Here is a 22,424-nt window from a genome sequence, read left to right on the forward strand (position 1 = left end):
CGCCTGGCACCTACTACCATACCCCGTTCAAAGGCACTTCAATCTTTTGTCTTGCCCATTCACCCTCTGAATGCCACACATACACAATCCATGTCTCAGTTGTCTCAAGGCTTAAACATCCTTCTTTAACCTGTTTCTTCCCCTTCATCTACACTGATTGTAGTGGATTTAAAAATTTACATCACGAGCTTTCACCTGGATTCACCTGGTCAGTTTATGTCATGGAAAGAGCAGGTGTCCTTAATGTTTTGTACACTCATTGTACAGTATAGATGGTATAGGTAGAGGACAGAGGGTATAGATTCATTGTACAGTATAGATGGTATAGGTAGAGGACAGAGGGTATAGATGGTATAGGTAGAGGACAGAGGGTATAGATGGTATAGGTAGTGGACAGAGGGTATAGATGGTACAGAGGGTATAGATGGTATAGGTAGAGGACAGAGGGTATAGATGGTATAGGTAGAGGACAGAGGGTATAGATGGTATAGGTAGTGGACAGAGGGTATAGATGGTATAGGCAGAGGACAGAGGGTATAGATGGTATAGGTAGTGGACAGAGGGTATAGATGGTATAGGCAGAGGACAGAGGGTATAGATGGTATAGGCAGAGGACAGAGGGTATAGATGGTATAGGCAGAGGACAGAGGGTATAGATGGTACAGGTAGAGGACAGAGGGTATAGATGGTATAGGTAGAAGACAGAGGGTATAGATGGTACAGGTAGAGGACATAGGGTATAGATGGTACAGGTAGAGGACAGAGGGTATAGATGGTATAGGTAGAAGACAGAGGGTATAGATGGTATAGGTAGAGGACAGAGGGTATAGATGGTACAGAGGGTATAGATGGTATAGGTAGTGGACAGAGGGTATAGATGGTATAGGCAGAGGACAGAGGGTATAGATGGTATAGGTAGAGGACAGAGGGTATAGATGGTACAGGTAGAGGACAGAGGGTATAGATGGTATAGGTAGAAAACAGAGGGTATAGATGGTATAGGTAGAGGACAGAGGGTATAAATGGTACAGAGGGTATAGATGGTACAGGTAGAGAACAGAGGGTATAGATGGTATAGGTAGAGGACAGAGGGTATAGATGGTATAGGTAGAGGACAGAGGGTATAGATGGTATAGGTAGTGGACAGAGGGTATAGATGGTATAGGTAGAGGACAGAGGGTATAGATGGTATAGGTAGAGGACAGAGGGTATAGATGGTGCAGGTAGAGGACAGATGGTATAGATGGTATAGGTAGAGGACAGAGGGTATAGATGGTATAGGTAGAGGACAGAGGGTATAGATGGTATAGGTAGTGGACAGAGGGTATAGATGGTATAGGTAGAGGGCAGAGGGTATAGATGGTATAGGTAGAGGACAGAGGGTATAGATGATATAGGTAAAGGACAGAGGGTATAGATGGTATAGGTAGAGGACAGAGGGTATAGATGGTATAGGTATTGGACAGAGGGTATAGATGGTATAGGTAGAGGACAGAGGGTATAGATGGTATAGGTAGAGGACAGAGGGTATAGATGGTATAGGTATAGGACAGAGGGTATAGATGGTATAGGCAGAGGACAGAAGGTATAGATGGTATAGGTAGAGGACAGAGGGTATAGATGGTATAGGTATAGGACAGAGGGTATAGATGGTATAGGTATAAGACAGAGGGTATAGATGGTATAGGTAGAGGACAGAGGGTATAGATGGTATAGGTAGAGGACAGAGGGTATAGATGGTGTAAGTAGAGGACAGAGGGTATAGATGGTATAGGTAGAGGACAGAGGGTATAGATGGTATAGGTAGAGGACAGAGGGTATAGATGGTATAGGTAGAGGACAGAGGGTATAGATGGTACAGGTAGAGGACAGAGGGTATAGATGGTAGAGGACAGAGGGTATAGATGGTATAGGTAGAGGACAGAGGGTATAGATGGTATAGGTAGTGGACAGAGGGTATAGATGGTATAGGCAGAGGACAGAGGGTATAGATGGTATAGGTAGTGGACAGAGGGTATAGATGGTATAGGCAGAGGACAGAGGGTATAGATGGTATAGGCAGAGGACAGAGGGTATAGATGGTATAGGCAGAGGACAGAGGGTATAGATGGTACAGGTAGAGGACAGAGGGTATAGATGGTATAGGTAGAAGACAGAGGGTATAGATGGTACAGGTAGAGGACATAGGGTATAGATGGTATAGGTAGAGGACAGAGGGTATAGATGGTATAGGTAGAAGACAGAGGGTATAGATGGTATAGGTAGAGGACAGAGGGTATAGATGGTACAGAGGGTATAGATGGTATAGGTAGTGGACAGAGGGTATAGATGGTATAGGCAGAGGACAGAGGGTATAGATGGTATAGGTAGAGGACAGAGGGTATAGATGGTACAGGTAGAGGACATAGGGTATAGATGGTATAGGTAGAAAACAGAGGGTATAGATGGTATAGGTAGAGGACAGAGGGTATAAATGGTACAGAGGGTATAGATGGTACAGGTAGAGGACAGAGGGTATAGATGGTATAGGTAGAGGACAGAGGGTATAGATGGTATAGGTAGAGGACAGAGGGTATAGATGGTATAGGTAGTGGACAGAGGGTATAGATGGTATAGGTAGAGGACAGAGGGTATAGATGGTGCAGGTAGAGGACAGAGGGTATAGATGGTATAGGTAGAGGACAGAGGGTATAGATGGTATAGGTAGAGGACAGAGGGTATAGATGGTATAGGTAGTGGACAGAGGGTATAGATGGTATAGGTAGAGGGCAGAGGGTATAGATGGTATAGGTAGAGGACAGAGGGTATAGATGATATAGGTAAAGGACAGAGGGTATAGATGGTATAGGTAGAGGACAGAGGGTATAGATGGTATAGGTATAGGACAGAGGGTATAGATGGTATAGGTAGAGGACAGAGGGTATAGATGGTATAGGTAGAGGACAGAGGGTATAGATGGTATAGGTATAGGACAGAGGGTATAGATGGTATAGGCAGAGGACAGAAGGTATAGATGGTATAGGTAGAGGACAGAGGGTATAGATGGTATAGGTATAGGACAGAGGGTATAGATGGTATAGGTATAGGACAGAGGGTATAGATGGTATAGGTAGAGGACAGAGGGTATAGATGGTATAGGTAGAGGACAGAGGGTATAGATGGTGTAAGTAGAGGACAGAGGGTATAGATGGTATAGGTAGAGGACAGAGGGTATAGATGGTATAGGTAGAGGACAGAGGGTATAGATGGTATAGGTAGAGGACAGAGGGTATAGATGGTACAGGTAGAGGACAGAGGGTATAGATGGTATAGGTAGAGGACAGAGGATATAGATGGTATAGGCAGAGGACAGAGGTTATAGATGGTATAGGTAGAGGACAGAGGGTATAGATGGTATAGGTAGAGGACAGAGGTTATAGATGGTACAGGTATAGGACATCGGGTATAGATGGTATAGGTAGAGGACAGAGGGTATAGATGGTGCAGGTAGAGGGCAGAGGGTATAGATGGTATAGGTAGACGGCAGAGGGTATAGATGGTATAGGTAGAGGACAGAGGGTATAGATGGTATAAGTAGACGGCAGAGAGTATAGATGGTATAGGCAGAGGACAGAGGGTATAGATGGTATAGGTAGTGGACAGAGGGTATAGATGGTATAAGTAGAGGGCAGAGGTTATAGATGGTATAGGTAGAAGACAGAGGGTATAGATGGTATAGGTAGTGGACAGAGGGTATAGATGGTATAGGTAGAAGACAGAGGGTATAGATGGTATAGGTAGAGGACAGAGGTTATAGATGGTATAGGTAGAGGACAGAGGTTATAGATGGTATAGGTATAGGACAGAGGGTATAGATGGTATAGGCAGAGGACAGAGGGTTTAGATGGTACAGGTAGAGGACAGAGGGTATAGATGGTATAGGTAGAGGACAGAGGTTATAGATGGTATAGATATAGGACAGAGGGTATAGATGGTACAGGTAGAGGACAGAGGGTATAGATGGTATAGGTAGAAGACAGAGGGTATAGATGGTATAGGTAGAGGACAGAGGGTATAGATGGTACAGGTAGAGGACAGAGGGTATAGATGGTATAGGTAGAAGACAGAGGGTATAGATGGTATAGGTAGAGGACAGATGGTATAGATGGTACAGAGGGTATAGATGGTATAGGTAGTGGACAGAGGGTATAGATGGTATAGGCAGAGGACAGAGGGTATAGATGGTACAGGTAGAGGACAGAGGGTATAGATGGTATAGGTAGAGGACAGAGGGTATAGATGGTATAGGCAGAGGACAGAGGGTATAGATGGTATAGGTAGAGGACAGAGGGTATAGATGGTATAGGCAGAGGACAGAGGGTATAGATGGTACAGGTAGAGGACAGAGGTTATAGATGGTATAGGTAGAGGACAGAGGGTATAGATGGTATAGGTAGAGGACAGAGGGTATAGATGGTATAGGTAGAGGACAGAGGGTATAGATGGTATAGGTAGAGGACAGAGGGTATAGATGGTATAGGTAGAGGACAGAGGGTATAGATGGTACAGGTAGAGGACAGAGGGTATAGATGGTATAGGTAGAGGACAGAGGGTATAGATGGTATAGGTAGAGGACAGAGGGTATAGATGGTATAGGCAGAGGACAGAGGGTATAGATGGTATAGGTAGAGGACAGAGGGTATAGATGGTATAGGAGGAGGACAGAGGGTATAGATGGTACAGAGGGTATAGATGGTATAGGCAGAGGACAGAGGGTATAGATGGTATAGGCAGAGGACAGAGGGTATAGATGGTACAGGTAGAGGACAGAGGGTATAGATGGTATAGGCAGAGGACAGAGGGTATAGATGGTATAGGTAGAGGACAGAGGGTATAGATGGTATAGGCACAGGACAGACGGTATAGATGGTACAGAGGGTATAGATGGTATAAGCAGAGGACAGAGGGTATAGATGGTATAGGCAGAGGACAGAGGGTAAAGATGGTATAGGCAGAGGACAGAGGGTATATATGGTACAGGTAGAGGACAGAGGGTATAGATGGTATAGGCAGAGGACAGAAGGTATAGATGGTATAGGTAGAGGACAGAGGGTATAGATGGTATAGGTAGAGGACAGAGGGTATAGATGGTATATGCAGAGGACAGAGGGTATAGATGGTACAGGTAGAGGACAGAGGGTATAGATGGTATAGGCAGAGGACAGAGGGTATAGATGGTATAGGTAGAGGACAGAGGGTATGGTTGAGAGTAGAAGGGAGGACGGGAGAGAGGGGAGGAAGGGTGAGAGTAAAAGGGAGGACAGGAGGGAGGGGAGGTAGTGTGAGAGTAAGAGGGAGGACAGAAGGGAGGGGAGGTAGTGTGAGAGTAAGAGGGAGGACAGGAGGGAGGGGAGGAAGGGTGCGAGTAAGAGGGAAGACAGGAGGGAGGGGAGGTAGTGTGAGAGTAAGAGGGATGACAGGAGGGAGGGGAGGTAGTGTGAGAGTAAGAGGGAGGACAGAAGGGAGGGGAGGTAGTGTGAGAGTAAGAGGGAGGACAGAAGGGAGGGGAGGTAGTGTGAGAGTAAGAGGGAGGACAGAAGGGAGGGGAGGTAGTGTGAGAGTAAGAGGGAGGACAGAAGGGAGGGGAGGTAGTGTGAGAGTAAGAGGGAGGACAGAAGGGAGGGGAGGTAGTGTGAGAGTAAGAGGGAGGACAGGAGGGAGGGGAGGTAGTGTGAGAGTAAGAGGGAGGGAGGGAGGGAGGGAGGGGAGGTAGTGTGAGAGTAAGAGGGAGGGAGGGAGGGAGGGAGGGAGGGGAGGTAGTGTGAGAGTAAGAGGGAGGACAGAAGGGAGGGGAGGTAGTGTGAGAGTAAGAGGGAGGACAGGAGGGAGGGGAGGTAGTGTGAGAGTAAGAGGGAGGACAGAAGGGAGGGGAGGTAGTGTGAGAGTAAGAGGGAGGACAGAAGGGAGGGGAGGTAGTGTGAGAGTAAGAGGGAGGACAGGAGGGAGGGGAGGTAGTGTGAGAGTAAGAGGGAGGGAGGGAGGGAGGGGAGGTAGTGTGAGAGTAAGAGGGAGGGAGGGAGGGATGGGAGGTAGTGTGAGAGTAAGAGGGAGGACAGGAGGGAGGGGAGGTAGTGTGAGAGTAAGAGGGAGGGAGGGAGGGGAGGTAGTGTGAGAGTAAGAGGGAGGGAGGGAGGGGAGGTAGTGTGAGAGTAAGAGGGAGGGAGGGAGGGGAGGTAGTGTGAGAGTAAGAGGGAGGGAGGGAGGGGAGGTAGTGTGAGAGTAAGAGGGAGGGAGGGAGGGGAGGTAGTGTGAGAGTAAGAGGGAGGACAGGAGGGAGGGGAGGTAGTGTGAGAGTAAGAGTGAGGGAGGGAGGGGAGGTAGTGTGAGAGTAAGAGGGAGGGAGGGAGGGGAGGTAGTGTGAGAGTAAGAGGGAGGGAGGGAGGGGAGGTAGTGTGAGAGTAAGAGGGAGGGAGGGAGGGGAGGTAGTGTGAGAGTAAGAGGGAGGGAGGGGAGGGGAGGTAGTGTGAGAGTAAGAGGGAGGGAGGGAGGGGAGGTAGTGTGAGAGTAAGAGGGAGGGAGGGAGGGGAGGTAGTGTGAGAGTAAGAGGGAGGGGGGGAGGGGAGGTAGTGTGAGAGTAAGAGGGAGGACAGAAGGGAGGGGAGGTAGTGTGAGAGTAAGAGGGAGGACAGGAGGGAGGGGAGGTAGTGTGAGAGTAAGAGGGAGGGAGGGAGGGAGGGGAGGTAGTGTGAGAGTAAGAGGGAGGACAGGAGGGAGGGGAGGTAGTGTGAGAGTAAGAGGGAGGGAGGGAGGGAGGGAGGGGAGGTAGTGTGAGAGTAAGAGGGAGGGAGGGAGGGAGGGGAGGTAGTGTGAGAGTAAGAGGGAGGACAGGAGGGAGGGGAGGTAGTGTGAGAGTAAGAGGGAGGGAGGGAGGGGAGGTAGTGTGAGAGTAAGAGGGAGGGAGGGAGGGGAGGTAGTGTGAGAGTAAGAGGGAGGGAGGGAGGGGAGGTAGTGTGAGAGTAAGAGGGAGGGAGGGAGGGGAGGTAGTGTGAGAGTAAGAGGGAGGGGGGGAGGGGAGGTAGTGTGAGAGTAAGAGGGAGGGAGGGAGGGGAGGTAGTGTGAGAGTAAGAGGGAGGGGGGGAGGGAGGTAGTGTGAGAGTAAGAGGGAGGACAGGAGGGGAGGTAGTGTGAGAGTAAGAGGGAGGGGGGAGGGGAGGTAGTGTGAGAGTAAGAGGGAGGGAGGGAGGGGAGGTAGTGTGAGAGTAAGAGGGAGGGGGGGAGGGGAGGTAGTGTGAGAGTAAGAGGGAGGGAGGGGAGGGGAGGTAGTGTGAGAGTAAGAGGGAGGGAGGGAGGGGAGGTAGTGTGAGAGTAAGAGGGAGGGAGGGAGGGGAGGTAGTGTGAGAGTAAGAGGGAGGGGGGAGGGGAGGTAGTGTGAGAGTAAGAGGGAGGACAGAAGGGAGGGGAGGTAGTGTGAGAGTAAGAGGGAGGACAGGAGGGAGGGGAGGTAGTGTGAGAGTAAGAGGGAGGGAGGGAGGGAGGGAGGGGAGGTAGTGTGAGAGTAAGAGGGAGGACAGGAGGGAGGGGAGGTAGTGTGAGAGTAAGAGGGAGGGAGGGAGGGAGGGGAGGTAGTGTGAGAGTAAGAGGGAGGGAGGGAGGGAGGGGAGGTAGTGTGAGAGTAAGAGGGAGGACAGGAGGGAGGGGAGGTAGTGTGAGAGTAAGAGGGAGGGAGGGAGGGGAGGTAGTGTGAGAGTAAGAGGGAGGGAGGGAGGGGAGGTAGTGTGAGAGTAAGAGGGAGGGAGGGAGGGGAGGTAGTGTGAGAGTAAGAGGGAGGGAGGGAGGGGAGGTAGTGTGAGAGTAAGAGGGAGGGGGGAGGGGAGGTAGTGTGAGAGTAAGAGGGAGGGAGGGAGGGGAGGTAGTGTGAGAGTAAGAGGGAGGGGGGGGAGGGAGGTAGTGTGAGAGTAAGAGGGAGGACAGGAGGGGAGGTAGTGTGAGAGTAAGAGGGAGGGGGGAGGGGAGGTAGTGTGAGAGTAAGAGGGAGGGAGGGAGGGGAGGTAGTGTGAGAGTAAGAGGGAGTGGGGGGAGGGGAGGTAGTGTGAGAGTAAGAGGGAGGACAGGAGGGAGGGGAGGTAGTGTGAGAGTAAGAGGGAGGGAAGGAGGGAGGGAGGGGAGGTAGTGTGAGAGTAAGAGGGAGGGAGGGAGGGAGGGGAGGTAGTGTGAGAGTAAGAGGGAGGACAGAAGGGAGGGGAGGTAGTGTGAGAGTAAGAGGGAGGACAGGAGGGAGGGGAGGTAGTGTGAGAGTAAGAGGGAGGACAGAAGGGAGGGGAGGTAGTGTGAGAGTAAGAGGGAGGACAGAAGGGAGGGGAGGTAGTGTGAGAGTAAGAGGGAGGACAGGAGGGAGGGGAGGTAGTGTGAGAGTAAGAGGGAGGGAGGGAGGGAGGGGAGGTAGTGTGAGAGTAAGAGGGAGGGAGGGAGGGAGGGGAGGTAGTGTGAGAGTAAGAGGGAGGACAGGAGGGAGGGGAGGTAGTGTGAGAGTAAGAGGGAGGGAGGGAGGGGAGGTAGTGTGAGAGTAAGAGGGAGGGAGGGAGGGGAGGTAGTGTGAGAGTAAGAGGGAGGGAGGGAGGGGAGGTAGTGTGAGAGTAAGAGGGAGGGAGGGAGGGGAGGTAGTGTGAGAGTAAGAGGGAGGGAGGGAGGGGAGGTAGTGTGAGAGTAAGAGGGAGGACAGGAGGGAGGGGAGGTAGTGTGAGAGTAAGAGTGAGGGAGGGAGGGGAGGTAGTGTGAGAGTAAGAGGGAGGGAGGGAGGGGAGGTAGTGTGAGAGTAAGAGGGAGGGAGGGAGGGGAGGTAGTGTGAGAGTAAGAGGGAGGGAGGGAGGGGAGGTAGTGTGAGAGTAAGAGGGAGGGAGGGGAGGGGAGGTAGTGTGAGAGTAAGAGGGAGGGAGGGAGGGGAGGTAGTGTGAGAGTAAGAGGGAGGGAGGGAGGGGAGGTAGTGTGAGAGTAAGAGGGAGGGGGGGAGGGGAGGTAGTGTGAGAGTAAGAGGGAGGACAGAAGGGAGGGGAGGTAGTGTGAGAGTAAGAGGGAGGACAGGAGGGAGGGGAGGTAGTGTGAGAGTAAGAGGGAGGGAGGGAGGGAGGGGAGGTAGTGTGAGAGTAAGAGGGAGGACAGGAGGGAGGGGAGGTAGTGTGAGAGTAAGAGGGAGGGAGGGAGGGAGGGGAGGTAGTGTGAGAGTAAGAGGGAGGGAGGGAGGGAGGGGAGGTAGTGTGAGAGTAAGAGGGAGGACAGGAGGGAGGGGAGGTAGTGTGAGAGTAAGAGGGAGGGAGGGAGGGGAGGTAGTGTGAGAGTAAGAGGGAGGGAGGGAGGGGAGGTAGTGTGAGAGTAAGAGGGAGGGAGGGAGGGGAGGTAGTGTGAGAGTAAGAGGGAGGGAGGGAGGGGAGGTAGTGTGAGAGTAAGAGGGAGGGGGGGAGGGGAGGTAGTGTGAGAGTAAGAGGGAGGGAGGGAGGGGAGGTAGTGTGAGAGTAAGAGGGAGGGGGGAGGGAGGTAGTGTGAGAGTAAGAGGGAGGACAGGAGGGGAGGTAGTGTGAGAGTAAGAGGGAGGGGGGAGGGGAGGTAGTGTGAGAGTAAGAGGGAGGGAGGGAGGGGAGGTAGTGTGAGAGTAAGAGGGAGGGGGGGAGGGGAGGTAGTGTGAGAGTAAGAGGGAGGACAGGAGGGAGGGGAGGTAGTGTGAGAGTAAGAGTGAGGGAGGGAGGGGAGGTAGTGTGAGAGTAAGAGGGAGGGAGGGAGGGGAGGTAGTGTGAGAGTAAGAGGGAGGGAGGGAGGGGAGGTAGTGTGAGAGTAAGAGGGAGGGAGGGGAGGTAGTGTGAGAGTAAGAGGGAGGGAGGGGAGGGGAGGTAGTGTGAGAGTAAGAGGGAGGGAGGGAGGGGAGGTAGTGTGAGAGTAAGAGGGAGGGAGGGAGGGGAGGTAGTGTGAGAGTAAGAGGGAGGGGGGAGGGGAGGTAGTGTGAGAGTAAGAGGGAGGGAGGGAGGGGAGGTAGTGTGAGAGTAAGAGGGAGGGGGGAGGGAGGTAGTGTGAGAGTAAGAGGGAGGGGGGGGAGGGAGGTAGTGTGAGAGTAAGAGGGAGGACAGGAGGGGAGGTAGTGTGAGAGTAAGAGGGAGGGAGGGAGGGGAGGTAGTGTGAGAGTAAGAGGGAGGGAGGGAGGGGAGGTAGTGTGAGAGTAAGAGGGAGGACAGGAGGGAGGGGAGGTAGTGTGAGAGTAAGAGGGAGGGAGAGAGGGAGGGAGGGGAGGTAGTGTGAGAGTAAGAGGGAGGGAGGGAGGGAGGGAGGGGAGGTAGTGTGAGAGTAAGAGGGAGGACAGGAGGGAGGGGAGGTAGTGTGAGAGTAAGAGGGAGGACAGAAGGGAGGGGAGGTAGTGTGAGAGTAAGAGGGAGGGAGGGAGGGGAGGTAGTGTGAGAGTAAGAGGGAGGGAGGGAGGGGAGGTAGTGTGAGAGTAAGAGGGAGGGAGGGAGGGGAGGTAGTGTGAGAGTAAGAGGGAGGGAGGGGCCCAGGTGCCAATGTTCCAAGGTGATGCTCTGAAAAGTGTGATGACAGGCACAGACAGGCGCGGCTGGTAAAAATAAGGTGCGCAATATGTGAACTCTGAGCTAACAATAGACTGCAGAATTACACTGTCGCGGAACCATTGTCACGTCAACTCCTCACCAGCTAATAGTCTACTACAGTACCCTGCATGGAGAATTACCAATAGGACATACTCAGAGACAACGGGGTCTATATAATGACCATTTATCTACCAACACATTTTCACACACTGAATGTTGAACTAGGTCTTCTCGCTAATAATCCTAGCCCGCATGGCCCATACGGAAACCACACAGGACACACTGAGACGGAATGGATTATTCTAGAAATACTACAATCTATAGCGATAGTCTATGACTACGGCAAACGATAATATTCATTTGTTTATATGAAATTGATGCTTTGAGAGGGAATATATAATAATCTATAGGAGATTCTTATCTGAGCGTAGTCTATTACTGATAACAATAACAAGACACTTTCACACGATCAATGCAGTACTGGAGCTAAAGCGTCTCTAACATGTCCACTTCCGTACGTTTCTCGTCAAAATAACAATCGGATTGAGAATATCCAACTCAAGACTGCCAGTTAGTGTGAAATGTATTATGTTCTATACTATTAACAAATGGAATCTGTTACACACTCACAAACAGTCTGTTACACACTCACAAACAGTCTGTTACACACTCACAGTCTGTTACACGCTCACAGTCTGTTACACACTCACAGTCTGTTACACACTCACAGTCTGTTACACACTCACAAATAGTCTGTTACACACTCACAGTCTGTTACACGCTCACAAACAGTCTGTTACACACTCACAGTCTGTTACACGCTCACAAACAGTCTGTTACACACTCACTTTCTGTTACACACTCACAAACAGTCTGTTACACACTCACAAACAGTCTGTTACACACTCACAAACAGTCTGTTACACGCTCACAAATAGTCTGTTACACCCTCACAGTCTGTTATACACTCACAAACAGTCTGTTACACACTCACAGTCTGTTACACGCTCACAAAAAGTCTGTTTCTCGTTAAAATAACATCTACCTCAAGACTTTGTAAACACACGTTGATGGAAAACAGCAGTTTGAGTTTCACACGATGTGTGTGTGTCGTCGACGCGACGCTGGAGTTCGCTGTCTGAATGACGTGTTTTAGACCCTAATCACAACGTGTCAGAAAATGAGACGGTTAATTTAGCTTCTCCACCCTCTTTCGTTTCGCCTCCCTTTCTTTTTCACATCTCCTGCTGTCTATGATTTCTCTCTCTCCGCAACACGTTCACTCCTTCACGACCTCCTACCCTCTTTCTCTCCTCTCATCTCCTCCTCTCATCTTTCTCTCTTTGCCCCCTGTCTATAATTGGATTCTATTTCCAGGATGCTATAAGTGTCTGTGTCTCTTGTGTTGGTGTCTCTTGTGTTGGTGTCTCTTGTGTTGGTGTCGCTTGTGTCGGTGTCTCTTGTGTCGGTGTCTCTTGTGTTGGTGTCTCTTGTGTTGGTGTCGCTTGTGTCGGTGTCTCTTGTGTCTGTGTCTCTTGTGTTGGTGTCTCTTGTGTTGGTGTCTCTTGTGTTGGTGTCGCTTGTGTCGGTGTCTCTTGTGTCGGTGTCTCTTGTGTTGGTGTCTCTTGTGTTGGTGTCGCTTGTGTCGGTGTCTCTTGTGTCGGTGTCTCTTGTGTTGGTGTCTCTTGTGTTGGTGTCGCTTGTGTCGGTGTCTCTTGTGTTGGTGTCTCTTGTGCTGGTGTCTCTTATGTTGGTGTCTCTTGTGTTGGTGTCTCTTGTGTCGGTGTCTCTTGTGTCGGTGTCTCTTGTGTTTTGGTGTCTCTTGTGCTGGTGTCTCTTGTGTTGGTGTCTCTTGTGCTGGTGTCTCTTGTGTTGGTGTCTCTTGTGTCGGTGTCTCTTGTGTCGGTGTCTCTTGTGTTGGTGTCTCTTGTGCTGGTGACCTGTGTTGGTGTCTCAACCCATTTTCTTTCTCTCTGTTCCTTATCGGTCCCATCTTTCTCTCTCTTCCTTATCGGTCCCATCTTTCTCTCTTTCTTTATGTAAAGCCTCCATCTTCCTTCAAGTGGCCTCTTCAACTATTTCATTTCCCCTTTTGACTTTCCTTTCCCCTTTTGACTAGTTATATAAGTTCAATACCAGACGATTTAAAAAGCAGTCTGAAAGAGACCCGTGTACAGTCGCATATAAAGCAAGCTGCAAAGTGTCTAGTAATGTGAATGGCACGGTGTTCACCCAGTGCAGATTACAGTGCGACTCTGTCGGGGAAGGGCAGGAGAAGATACATTTAGAGAGTTGGGAAACAATTTAAAGGAGCATTTTGGGATACCGAGCTAGAAAAATGAAACCAACTTCTCCTAGTAATATGTAATAGATTTATAGATAACTGAACTAAAACATCATCTACTATCTTGTTTTGATAGAGAGGTACTGCTGGTGAAGCAGGGGAACAACTTGAAAACAGATAAAGAAAGATAAAAGATAGAAGATAAAAGAGATAGTGGAAGAGAAGAGAAGAGAAGAGAGGAGAGGAGAGGAGAGGAGAGGAGAGGAGAGGAGAGGAGAGGAGAGGAGAGGAGAGGAGAGGAGAGGAGAGGAGAGGAGAGGAGAGGAGAGGAGAGGAGAGGAGAGGAGAGGAGAGGAGTTGGTTGGCTGGGAGGACGTCTCCAGGGGGGGAGTGTTGTATTTAAACGAGGAAATAGATTTAGACAGAGAAAGGAGAAGGAAGAGAAGGATGATATAGTGCTTTAAAAGTTGAGAAGAGAGAGAGGAACAAACCGTAAAGCCTTCGTCTCGAAGAGCCAGCTATGTCAGCCACGTTGGGACGCCACACACACACTCCGACACAGACGTGCTCGACCATGCCCATACGGACCTTTCAGATCCAACCAACGCCGACTCGTACCATGCCCATACGGACCTTTCAGATCCAACCAACGCCGACTCGACCATGCCCATACGGACCTTTCAGATCCAACCAACGCCGACTCGTACCATGCCCATACGGACCTTTCAGATCCAACCAACGCCGACTCGTACCATGCCCATACGGACCTTTCAGATCCAACCAACGCCGACTCGTACCATGCCCACAAACCCACGGCGCCCAGACACACACGTTACACACACACCTGCTGACCATCACCCTGGCTGCTCCTTCTAATGCTGTTACTGCTGCTATCTCTGCTGCTTTTACTGGTGCTGCTATCTCTGCTGCTGTTACTGCTGCTATCTCTGCTGCTGTTACTGCTGCTGCTATCTCTGCTGCTGTTACTGGTGCTGCTATCTCTGCTGCTGTTACTGGTGCTGCTATCTCTGCTGCTGTTACTGGTGCTGCTATCTCTGCTGCTGTTACTGCTGCTGCTATCTCTGCTGCTGTTACTGGTGCTGCTATCTCTGCTGCTGTTACTGATGACCATCACTCTGGCTGCTCCTTCTACTGTTGTTTCTGATGACCATCACTCTGGCTGCTCCTTCTACTGCTGTTACTGCCGACCATCACTCTGGCTGCTCCTTCTAATGCTGTTACTGCCGACCATCACTCTGGCTGCTCCTTCTACTGTTGTTTCTGATGACCATCACTCTGGCTGCTCCTTCTACTGCTGTTACTGCCGACCATCACTCTGGCTGCTCCTTCTAATGCTGTTACTGCCGGCCATCACTCTGGCTGCTGTTACTGGTGCTACTATCTCTGCTGCTGTTACTGATGACCATCACTCTGGCTGCTCCTTCTACTGCCGACCATCACTCTGGCTGCTCCTTCTACTGCTGTTACTGATGACCATCACTCTGGCTGCTCCTTCTACTGCTGTTACTGCCGACCATCACTCTGGCTGCTCCTTCTACTGCTGTTACTGCCGACCATCACTCTGGCTGCTCCTTCTACTGCTGTTACTGATGACCATCACTCTGGCTGCTCCTTCTACTGCTGTTACTGATGACCATCACTCTGGCTGCTCCTTCTACTGCTGTTACTGATGACCATCACTCTGGCTGCTCCTTCTACTGCTGTTACTGATGACCATCACTCTGGCTGCTCCTTCTACTGCCGACCATCACTCTGGCTGCTCCTTCTACTGCTGTTACTGCCGGCCATCACTCTGGCTGCTCCTTCTACTGCTGTTACTGATGACCATCACTCTGGCTGCTCCTTCTACTGCTGTTACTGATGACCATCACTCTGGCTGCTCCTTCTACTGCCGACCATCACTATGGCTGCTCCTTCTACTGCTGTTACTGCCGGCCATCACTCTGGCTGCTCCTTCTACTGCTGTTACTGCCGACCATCACTCTGGCTGCTCCTTCTACTGCTGTTACTGCCGACCATCACTCTGGCTGCTCCTTCTACTGCCGACCATCACTCTGGCTGCTCCTTCTACTGCTGTTACTGCCGACCATCACTCTGGCTGCTCCTTCTACTGCTGTTACTGCCGACCATCACTCTGGCTGCTCCTTCTACTGCCGACCATCACTCTGGCTGCTCCTTCTACTGCTGTTACTGCCGACCATCACTCTGGCTGCTCCTTCTGCTGCTGTTACTGATGACCATCACTCTGGCTGCTCCTTCTACTGCCGACCATCACTCTGGCTGCTCCTTCTACTGCTGTTACTGCCGACCATCACTCTGGCTGCTCCTTCTACTGCTGTTACTGCCGACCATCACTCTGGCTGCTCCTTCTACTGCTGTTACTGCCGACCATCACTCTGGCTGCTCCTTCTACTGCTGTTACTGATGACCATCACTCTGGCTGCTCCTTCTGCTGCTGTTACTGATGACCATCACTCTGGCTGCTCCTTCTACTGCCGACCATCACTCTGGCTGCTCCTTCTACTGCTGTTACTGCCGGCCATCACTCTGGCTGCTCCTTCTACTGCTGTTACTGCCGACCATCACTCTGGCTGCTCCTTCTACTGCTGTTTCTGATGATCATCACTCTGGCTGCTCCTTCTACTGCCGACCATCACTCTGGCTGCTCCTTCTACTGCCGACCATCACTCTGGCTGCTCCTTCTACTGCCGACCATCACTCTGGCTGCTCCTTCTACTGCCGACCATCACTATGGCTGCTCCTTCTTCTGATATCTCTGTTACTGCTGCTGCTGTTACTGCTACTGCTATCTCTGCTACTGCTATCTCTGCTACTGCTATCTCTGCTACTGCTGTTACTGGTGCTGCTGTTACTGCTGCTTCTATCTCTGCTACTGCTATCTCTGCTACTACTATCTCTGCTACTACTTTCTCTGCTACAACTATCTCTGCTACTACTATCTCTGCTACTACTTTCTCTGCTACTACTATCTCTGCTACTACTATCTCTGCTACTACTTTCTCTGCTACTGCTATCTCTGCTACTACTATCTCTGCTACTACTATCTCTGCTACTACTTTCTCTGCTACTACTTTCTCTGCTACTACTTTCTCTGCTACTACTATCTCTGCTACTACTTTCTCTGCTACTACTATCTCTGCTACTACTTTCTCTGCTACTGCTATCTCTGCTACTACTATCTCTGCTACTACTTTCTCTGCTACTGCTATCTCTGCTACTACTTTCTCTGCTACTGCTATCTCTGCTACTACTATCTCTGCTACTACTTTCTCTGCTACTGCTATCTCTGCTACTACTATCTCTGCTACTACTATCTCTGCTACTACTATCTCTGCTACTACTATATCTGCTACTACTATCTCTGCTACTACTTTCTCTGCTACTACTATCTCTGCTACTACTATCTCTGCTACTACTATCTCTGCTACTACTATCGCTGCTACTACTATCTCTACTACTGCTGTTACTGCTACTACTATCTCTGCTACTACTATCTCTGCTACTACTATCTCTGCTACTACTATCTCTACTACTGCTGTTACTGCTACTGCTATCTCTGCTACTACTATCTCTGCTACTACTATCTCTGCTACTGCTATCTCTGCTACTACTATCTCTGCTACTACTATCTCTGCTACTACTATCTCTGCTACTACTATCTCTGCTACTACTATCTCTGCTACTACTTTCTCTGCTACTACTATCTCTGCTACTACTATCTCTGCTACTACTATCTCTGCTACTACTATCTCTGCTACTACTATCTCTACTACTGCTGTTACTGCTACTACTATCTCTGCTACTACTATCTCTGCTACTACTATCTCTGCTACTACTATCTCTGCTACTACTATCTCTACTACTGCTGTTACTGCTACTACTATCTCTGCTACTACTTTCTCTGCTACAACTATCTCTGCTACTACTTTCTCTGCTACAACTATCTCTGCTACTGCTGTTACTGCTACTACTATCTCTGCTACTACTATCTCTGCTACTACTATCTCTGCTACTACTATCTCTGCTACTACTATCTCTACTACTGCTGTTACTGCTACTACTATCTCTGCTACTACTTTCTCTGCTACAACTATCTCTGCTACTACTTTCTCTGCTACAACTATCTCTGCTACAACTATCTCTGCTACAACTATCTCTGCTACTACTTTCTCTGCTACAACTATCTCTGCTACTGCTGTTACTGCTACTACTATCTCTGCTACTACTATCTCTGCTACTACTATCTCTGCTACTACTATCTCTGCTACTACTATCTCTACTACTGCTGTTACTGCTACTACTATCTCTGCTACTACTTTCTCTGCTACAACTATCTCTGCTACTACTTTCTCTGCTACAACTATCTCTGCTACAACTATCTCTACTACTGCTATCTCTGGTAATACTATCTCTGCTACTACTTTCTCTGCTACTGCTGTTACTGGTGCTGTCTCACGCTGCTCTCTTTTTCTCTCCTCCTCCCTCCTCTGCTCCCCTTCTCCCTCCCATCCTCCTCCTCCCTCCTCCATTCTCCTCCTCCACCACTCTAACATCTAACACTCCCGGCCCTCCTCCTCCTCCCTCCTCTGCTCCCCTTCTCCCTCCCATCCTCCTCCTCCCTCCTCCATTCTCCTCCTCCACCACTCTAACATCTAACACTCCCGGCCCTCCTCCTCCTCCCTCCTCCGCTCCCCTTCTCCCTCCCATCTTCCTCCTCCCTCCTCCACTCTCCTCCTCCACCGCTCTAACATCTGCCACTCCCGGCCCTCCTCCGTCCTCCGCTCTCCTTCTCCCTCCCAACCTCCTCCTCCCTCCTCCGCTCTCCTTCTCCCTCCCATCCTCCTCCTCCCTCCTCCACTCTCCTCCACCGCTCTAACATCTGCCAACCCCGGCCCTCCTCCTCCTCCTCCTCCTCCTCCCCTCGCTCCCTCCCCTTCCTGCTGCCATCCCAGCTTTGGAGACTCAGTAGGTGCTCTGTCCTCTGCCTCCACCCTGGATTCCCTCCCCTCAGCTGGGCCGCTGGCTCGGCCACGCACCCTGCTACGTCAGCAGAGTCTCCAGCAGCCATTCATTCACCCACCTGCCCCAAGCCTCACCCAGCTCCCACCCACCTCCTCACAGAGCCTGGGAGAACTATACCAGGTAACCCCGCCGGGGCACAGCCATCCTGAGGGAGGCGGGGGCAGTGAAGGATGTGGGGTAGGAGGTGGGGGCACTCGAGGAGGTCCCAGGAGGGTGCGAGGGAGCCCGGCAGGGGCAGGCACTTCACAATACAGGGGAGGAGGAGGAGGAGGAGGAGGAGGAGGAAGAGGAGGAGGAGGAGGAGGAGGTGGAGGAAATCCTGGATCCTGGGATCACATGATGGGCCAGTTGAAAAACAGAGGCCTGGATGCCAAGTCCTTCCTGTGAGTCTCTCTCTGTTTCTTCTTTTCCCTCTGTCTGGGTTGTGACTGTCTATGTCTGGGTTGTGACTGTCTATGTCTGAGTTGTGACTGTCTCTGTCTGAGTTGTGACTGGTTCTGTCTGGGTTGGTAACCTTCTCTGTCTGGGTTGTGACTGTTTCTGTCTGGGTTGTGACTGTCTCTGTCTGGGTTGGTAACCTTCTCTGTCTGGGTTGTGACTGTCTCTGTCTGAGTTGTGACTGTCTCTGTCTGAGTTGTGACTGCCTTTGTCTGTGTTGTGACTGTCTCTGTCTGGGTTGTGACTTTCTCTGTCTGGGTTGTGACTGTCTCTGTCTGAGTTGTGACTGTCTCTGTCTGTGTTGTGACTATCTCTGTCTGGGTTTTGACTGCCTCTGTCTGGGTTGTGACTGTCTCTGTCTGAGTTGGTAACCTTCTCTGTCTGGGTTGTGACCTCCTCTGTCTGGGTTGGTAACCTTCTCTGTCTGGGTTGTGACTGTCTCTGTCTGAGTTGGTAACCTTCTATGTCTGGGTTGTGACTGTCTCTGTCTGAGTTGGTAACCTTCTCTGTCTCGGTTGTGACTGTCTCTGTCTGAGTTGTGACTATCTCTGTCTGGGTTGTGACTCACTCTGTCTGGGTTGTGACTGTCTCTGTCTGGGTTGTGACTCACTCTGTCTGGGTTGTGACTGTCTCTGTCTGAGTTGGTAACCTTCTCTGTTTGGGTTGTGACTATCTCTGTCTGAGTTGGTAACCATCTCTGTCTCGGTTGTGACTGTCTCTGTCTGAGTTGTGCCTGCCTCTGTCTGGGTTGTGACTGTCTCTGTCTGGGTTGTGACTGTCTCTGTCTGGGTTGTGACTGCCTCTGTCTGGGTTGTGACTGCCTCTGTCTGGGTTGGTAACCTTCTCTGTCTGGGTTGTGACTGCCTCTGTCTGGGTTGTGACTGCCTCTGTCTGAGTTGGTAACCTTCTCTGTCTGGGTTGTGACTGTCTCTGTCTGAGTTGTGACTGTCTCTGTCTGAGTTGAGACTGCCTCTGTCTGGGTTGTGACTGTCTCTGTCTGGGTTGTGACTGCCTCTGTTTGGGTTGTAACTGTCTCTGTCTGAGTTGGTAACCATCTCTGTCTCGGTTGTGACTTTCTCTGTCTGGGTTGGTAACCTCTTTGTCTGGGTTGGTTGATAACTCCCTGATACCATGTCTTTAAACACCACTCCCTGACACCATGTCTAGTCTTTAAACACCACTCCCTGATACCATGTCTAGTCTTTAAACACCACTCCCTGATACCATGTCTAATCTTTAAACACCACTCCCTGATACCATGTCTAGTCTTTAAACACCACTCCCTGATACCATGTCTAGTCTTTAAACACCACTCCCTGATACCATGTCTTTAAACACCACTCTCTGATACCATGTCTTTAAACACCACTCCCTGATACCATGTCTTTAAACACCACTCCCTGATACCATGTCTAGTCTTCAAACACCACTCCCTGATACCATGTCTTGTCTTTAAACACCGCTCCCTGATACCATGTCTTGTCTTTAAACACCACTCCCTGATACCATGTCTTGTCTTTAAACACCACTCCCTGATACCATGTCTTTAAACACCACTCCCTGATACCATGTCTAGTCTTTAAACACCGCTCCCTGATACCATGTCTAGTCTTTAAACACCGCTCCCTGATACCATGTCTAGTCTTTAAAGACCACTCCCTGATACCATGTCTAGTCTTTAAACACCACTCCCTGATACCATGTCTTTAAACACCACTCTCTGATACCATGTCTTTAAACACCACTCCCTGATACCATGTCTTTAAACACCACTCCCTGATACCATGTCTTTAAACACCACTCCCTGATACCATGTCTAGTCTTCAAACACCACTCCCTGATACCATGTCTTGTCTTTAAACACCGCTCCCTGATACCATGTCTTGTCTTTAAACACCACTCCCTGATACCATGTCTTGTCTTTAAACACCACTCCCTGATACCATGTCTTTAAACACCACTCCCTGATACCATGTCTAGTCTTTAAACACCGCTCCCTGATACCATGTCTAGTCTTTAAACACCACTCCCTGATACCATGTCTAGTCTTTAAACACCACTCCCTGATACCATGTCTAATCTTTAAACACCACTCCCTGAAACCATGTCTAGTCTTTAAACACCACTCCCTGATACCATGTCTAGTCTTCAAACACCACTCCCTGACACCATGTCTAGTCTTTAAACACCACTCCCTGACACCATGTCTAGTCTTTAAACACCACTCTCTGATACCATGTCTAATCTTTAAACACCACTCCCTGATACCATGTCTAATCTTTAAACACCACTCCCTGATACCATGTCTAGTCTTTAAACACCACTCCCTGATACCATGTCTTTAAACACCACTCTCTGATACCATGTCTTTAAACACCACTCTCTGATACCATGTCTTTAAACACCACTCCCTGATACCATGTCTAGTCTTTAAACACCACTCCCTGATACCATATCTAGTTTTTAAACACCACTCCCTGATACCATGTCTTGTCTTTAAACACCGCTCCCTGATACCATGTCTTTAAACACCACTCCCTGATACCATGTCTAGTCTTTAAACACCGCTCCCTGATACCATGTCTTGTCTTTAAACACCACTCTAGATGACAGTGTTGGTAGTAGCTAGATATATGACAGGGTTGGTAGCAGCTAGATAGATGACAGGGTTGGTAGCAGCTAGATAGATGACAGAGTTGGTAGCAGCTAGATAGATGACAGGGTTGGTAGCAGCTAGATATATGACAGGGTTGGTAGCAGCTAGATAGGTGACAGGGTTGGTAGCAGCTAGATAGATGACAGGGTTGGTAGCAGCTAGATAGATGACAGAGTTGGTAGCAGCTAGATAGATGACAGGGTTGGTAGCAGCTAGATAGATGACAGAGTTGGCAGCATCTAGATAGATGACAGGGTTGGTAGCAGCTAGATATATGACAGGGTTGGTAGCAGCTAGATAGGTGACAGGGTTGGTAGCAGCTAGATAGATGACAGGGTTGGTAGTAGCTAGATAGGTGACAGGGTTGGTAGCAGCTAGATAGATGACAGGGTTGGGAGCAGCTAGATAGATGACAGGGTTGGTAGCAGCTAGATAGATGACAGGGTTGGCAGCAGCTAGATATATGACAGGGTTGGTAGTAGCTAGATAGGTGACAGGGTTGGTAGCAGCTAGATAGATGACAGGGTTGGTAGCAGCTAGATAGATGACAGGGTTGGTAGCAGCTAGATAGATGACAGGGTTGGTAGCAGCTAGATAGATGACAGGGTTGGTAGCAGCTAGATAGATGACAGGGTTGGTAGCAGCTAGATATATGACAGGGTTGGTAGCAGCTAGATAGATGACAGGGTTGGCAGCAGCTAGATAGATGGCAGGGTTGGTAGCAGCTAGATAGATGACCGTGCAAGAGGTGTGTGAGAGAGTGTGTGTGTGTGTGTGTGTGTGTGTGTGTGTGTGTGTGTGTGTGTGTGTGTGTGTGTGTGTGTGTGTGTGTGTGTGTGTGTGTGTGTGTGTGTGTGTGTGTGTGTGTGTGTGTGTGTGTGTGTGTGTAGGGTTGGGGAGTAACAGATTACATGTGCTACTCCGCAGGAAGCTGTTGGTAGGAGATGATCAAACCCTTGTAATTTACATCCACATACACACACACACACACGCATTCTCTCTCTCACACACACACACACACACACACACACACACACACACACACACACACACACACACACACACACACACACACACACACACACACACACACACACACACACACACACACACACACACACACACAGCGAGTGTCTGTATAACATTAGCAGAGTCAGACAGCTATATAAATAAATTACCCTGAGTAGCTGATTTAGTGTTTGATGCAATCTGTCATCATTTCTCCTTGTATAATTTCCATCTAGATTATATGATGAATGTAAATGTCACAGCAGGGAGAAGAGCTTCGACATTTCTAAATGAAATTATTGTTATTTTCAAGTACAATCTCTTTTTTGGGCTTAGTTGTGGTCAATTTGCAATGTACAAATTATTATAATTATGTCCCGGTCCCCCGACCATCCCCTCAGACAACAAT

General features: G+C 49.8%; 1 protein-coding gene across 2 annotated transcripts in view; it reads left to right on the plus strand.

Moving 5' to 3' along the window:
• Positions 1-22,424, plus strand: part of LOC139578042 (synaptotagmin-7-like) — a 358,749-nt gene that overhangs the window by 232,583 nt on the left and 103,742 nt on the right. The window contains exon 2 of one of the 2 annotated variants that reach the window (XM_071405194.1): positions 17,844-18,296. The exons of the other annotated variant lie outside the window; for it this stretch is intronic. Coding sequence (XP_071261295.1) covers positions 17,844-18,296 — 453 coding nt within the window. The remainder of the gene's footprint in view (positions 1-17,843; positions 18,297-22,424) is intronic. 2 annotated transcript variants of the gene reach the window in all.

Source organism: Salvelinus alpinus, chromosome 6 (genome assembly GCF_045679555.1).
Source record: "Salvelinus alpinus chromosome 6, SLU_Salpinus.1, whole genome shotgun sequence".
Classification (NCBI taxonomy): Eukaryota; Metazoa; Chordata; class Actinopteri; order Salmoniformes; family Salmonidae; genus Salvelinus; species Salvelinus alpinus.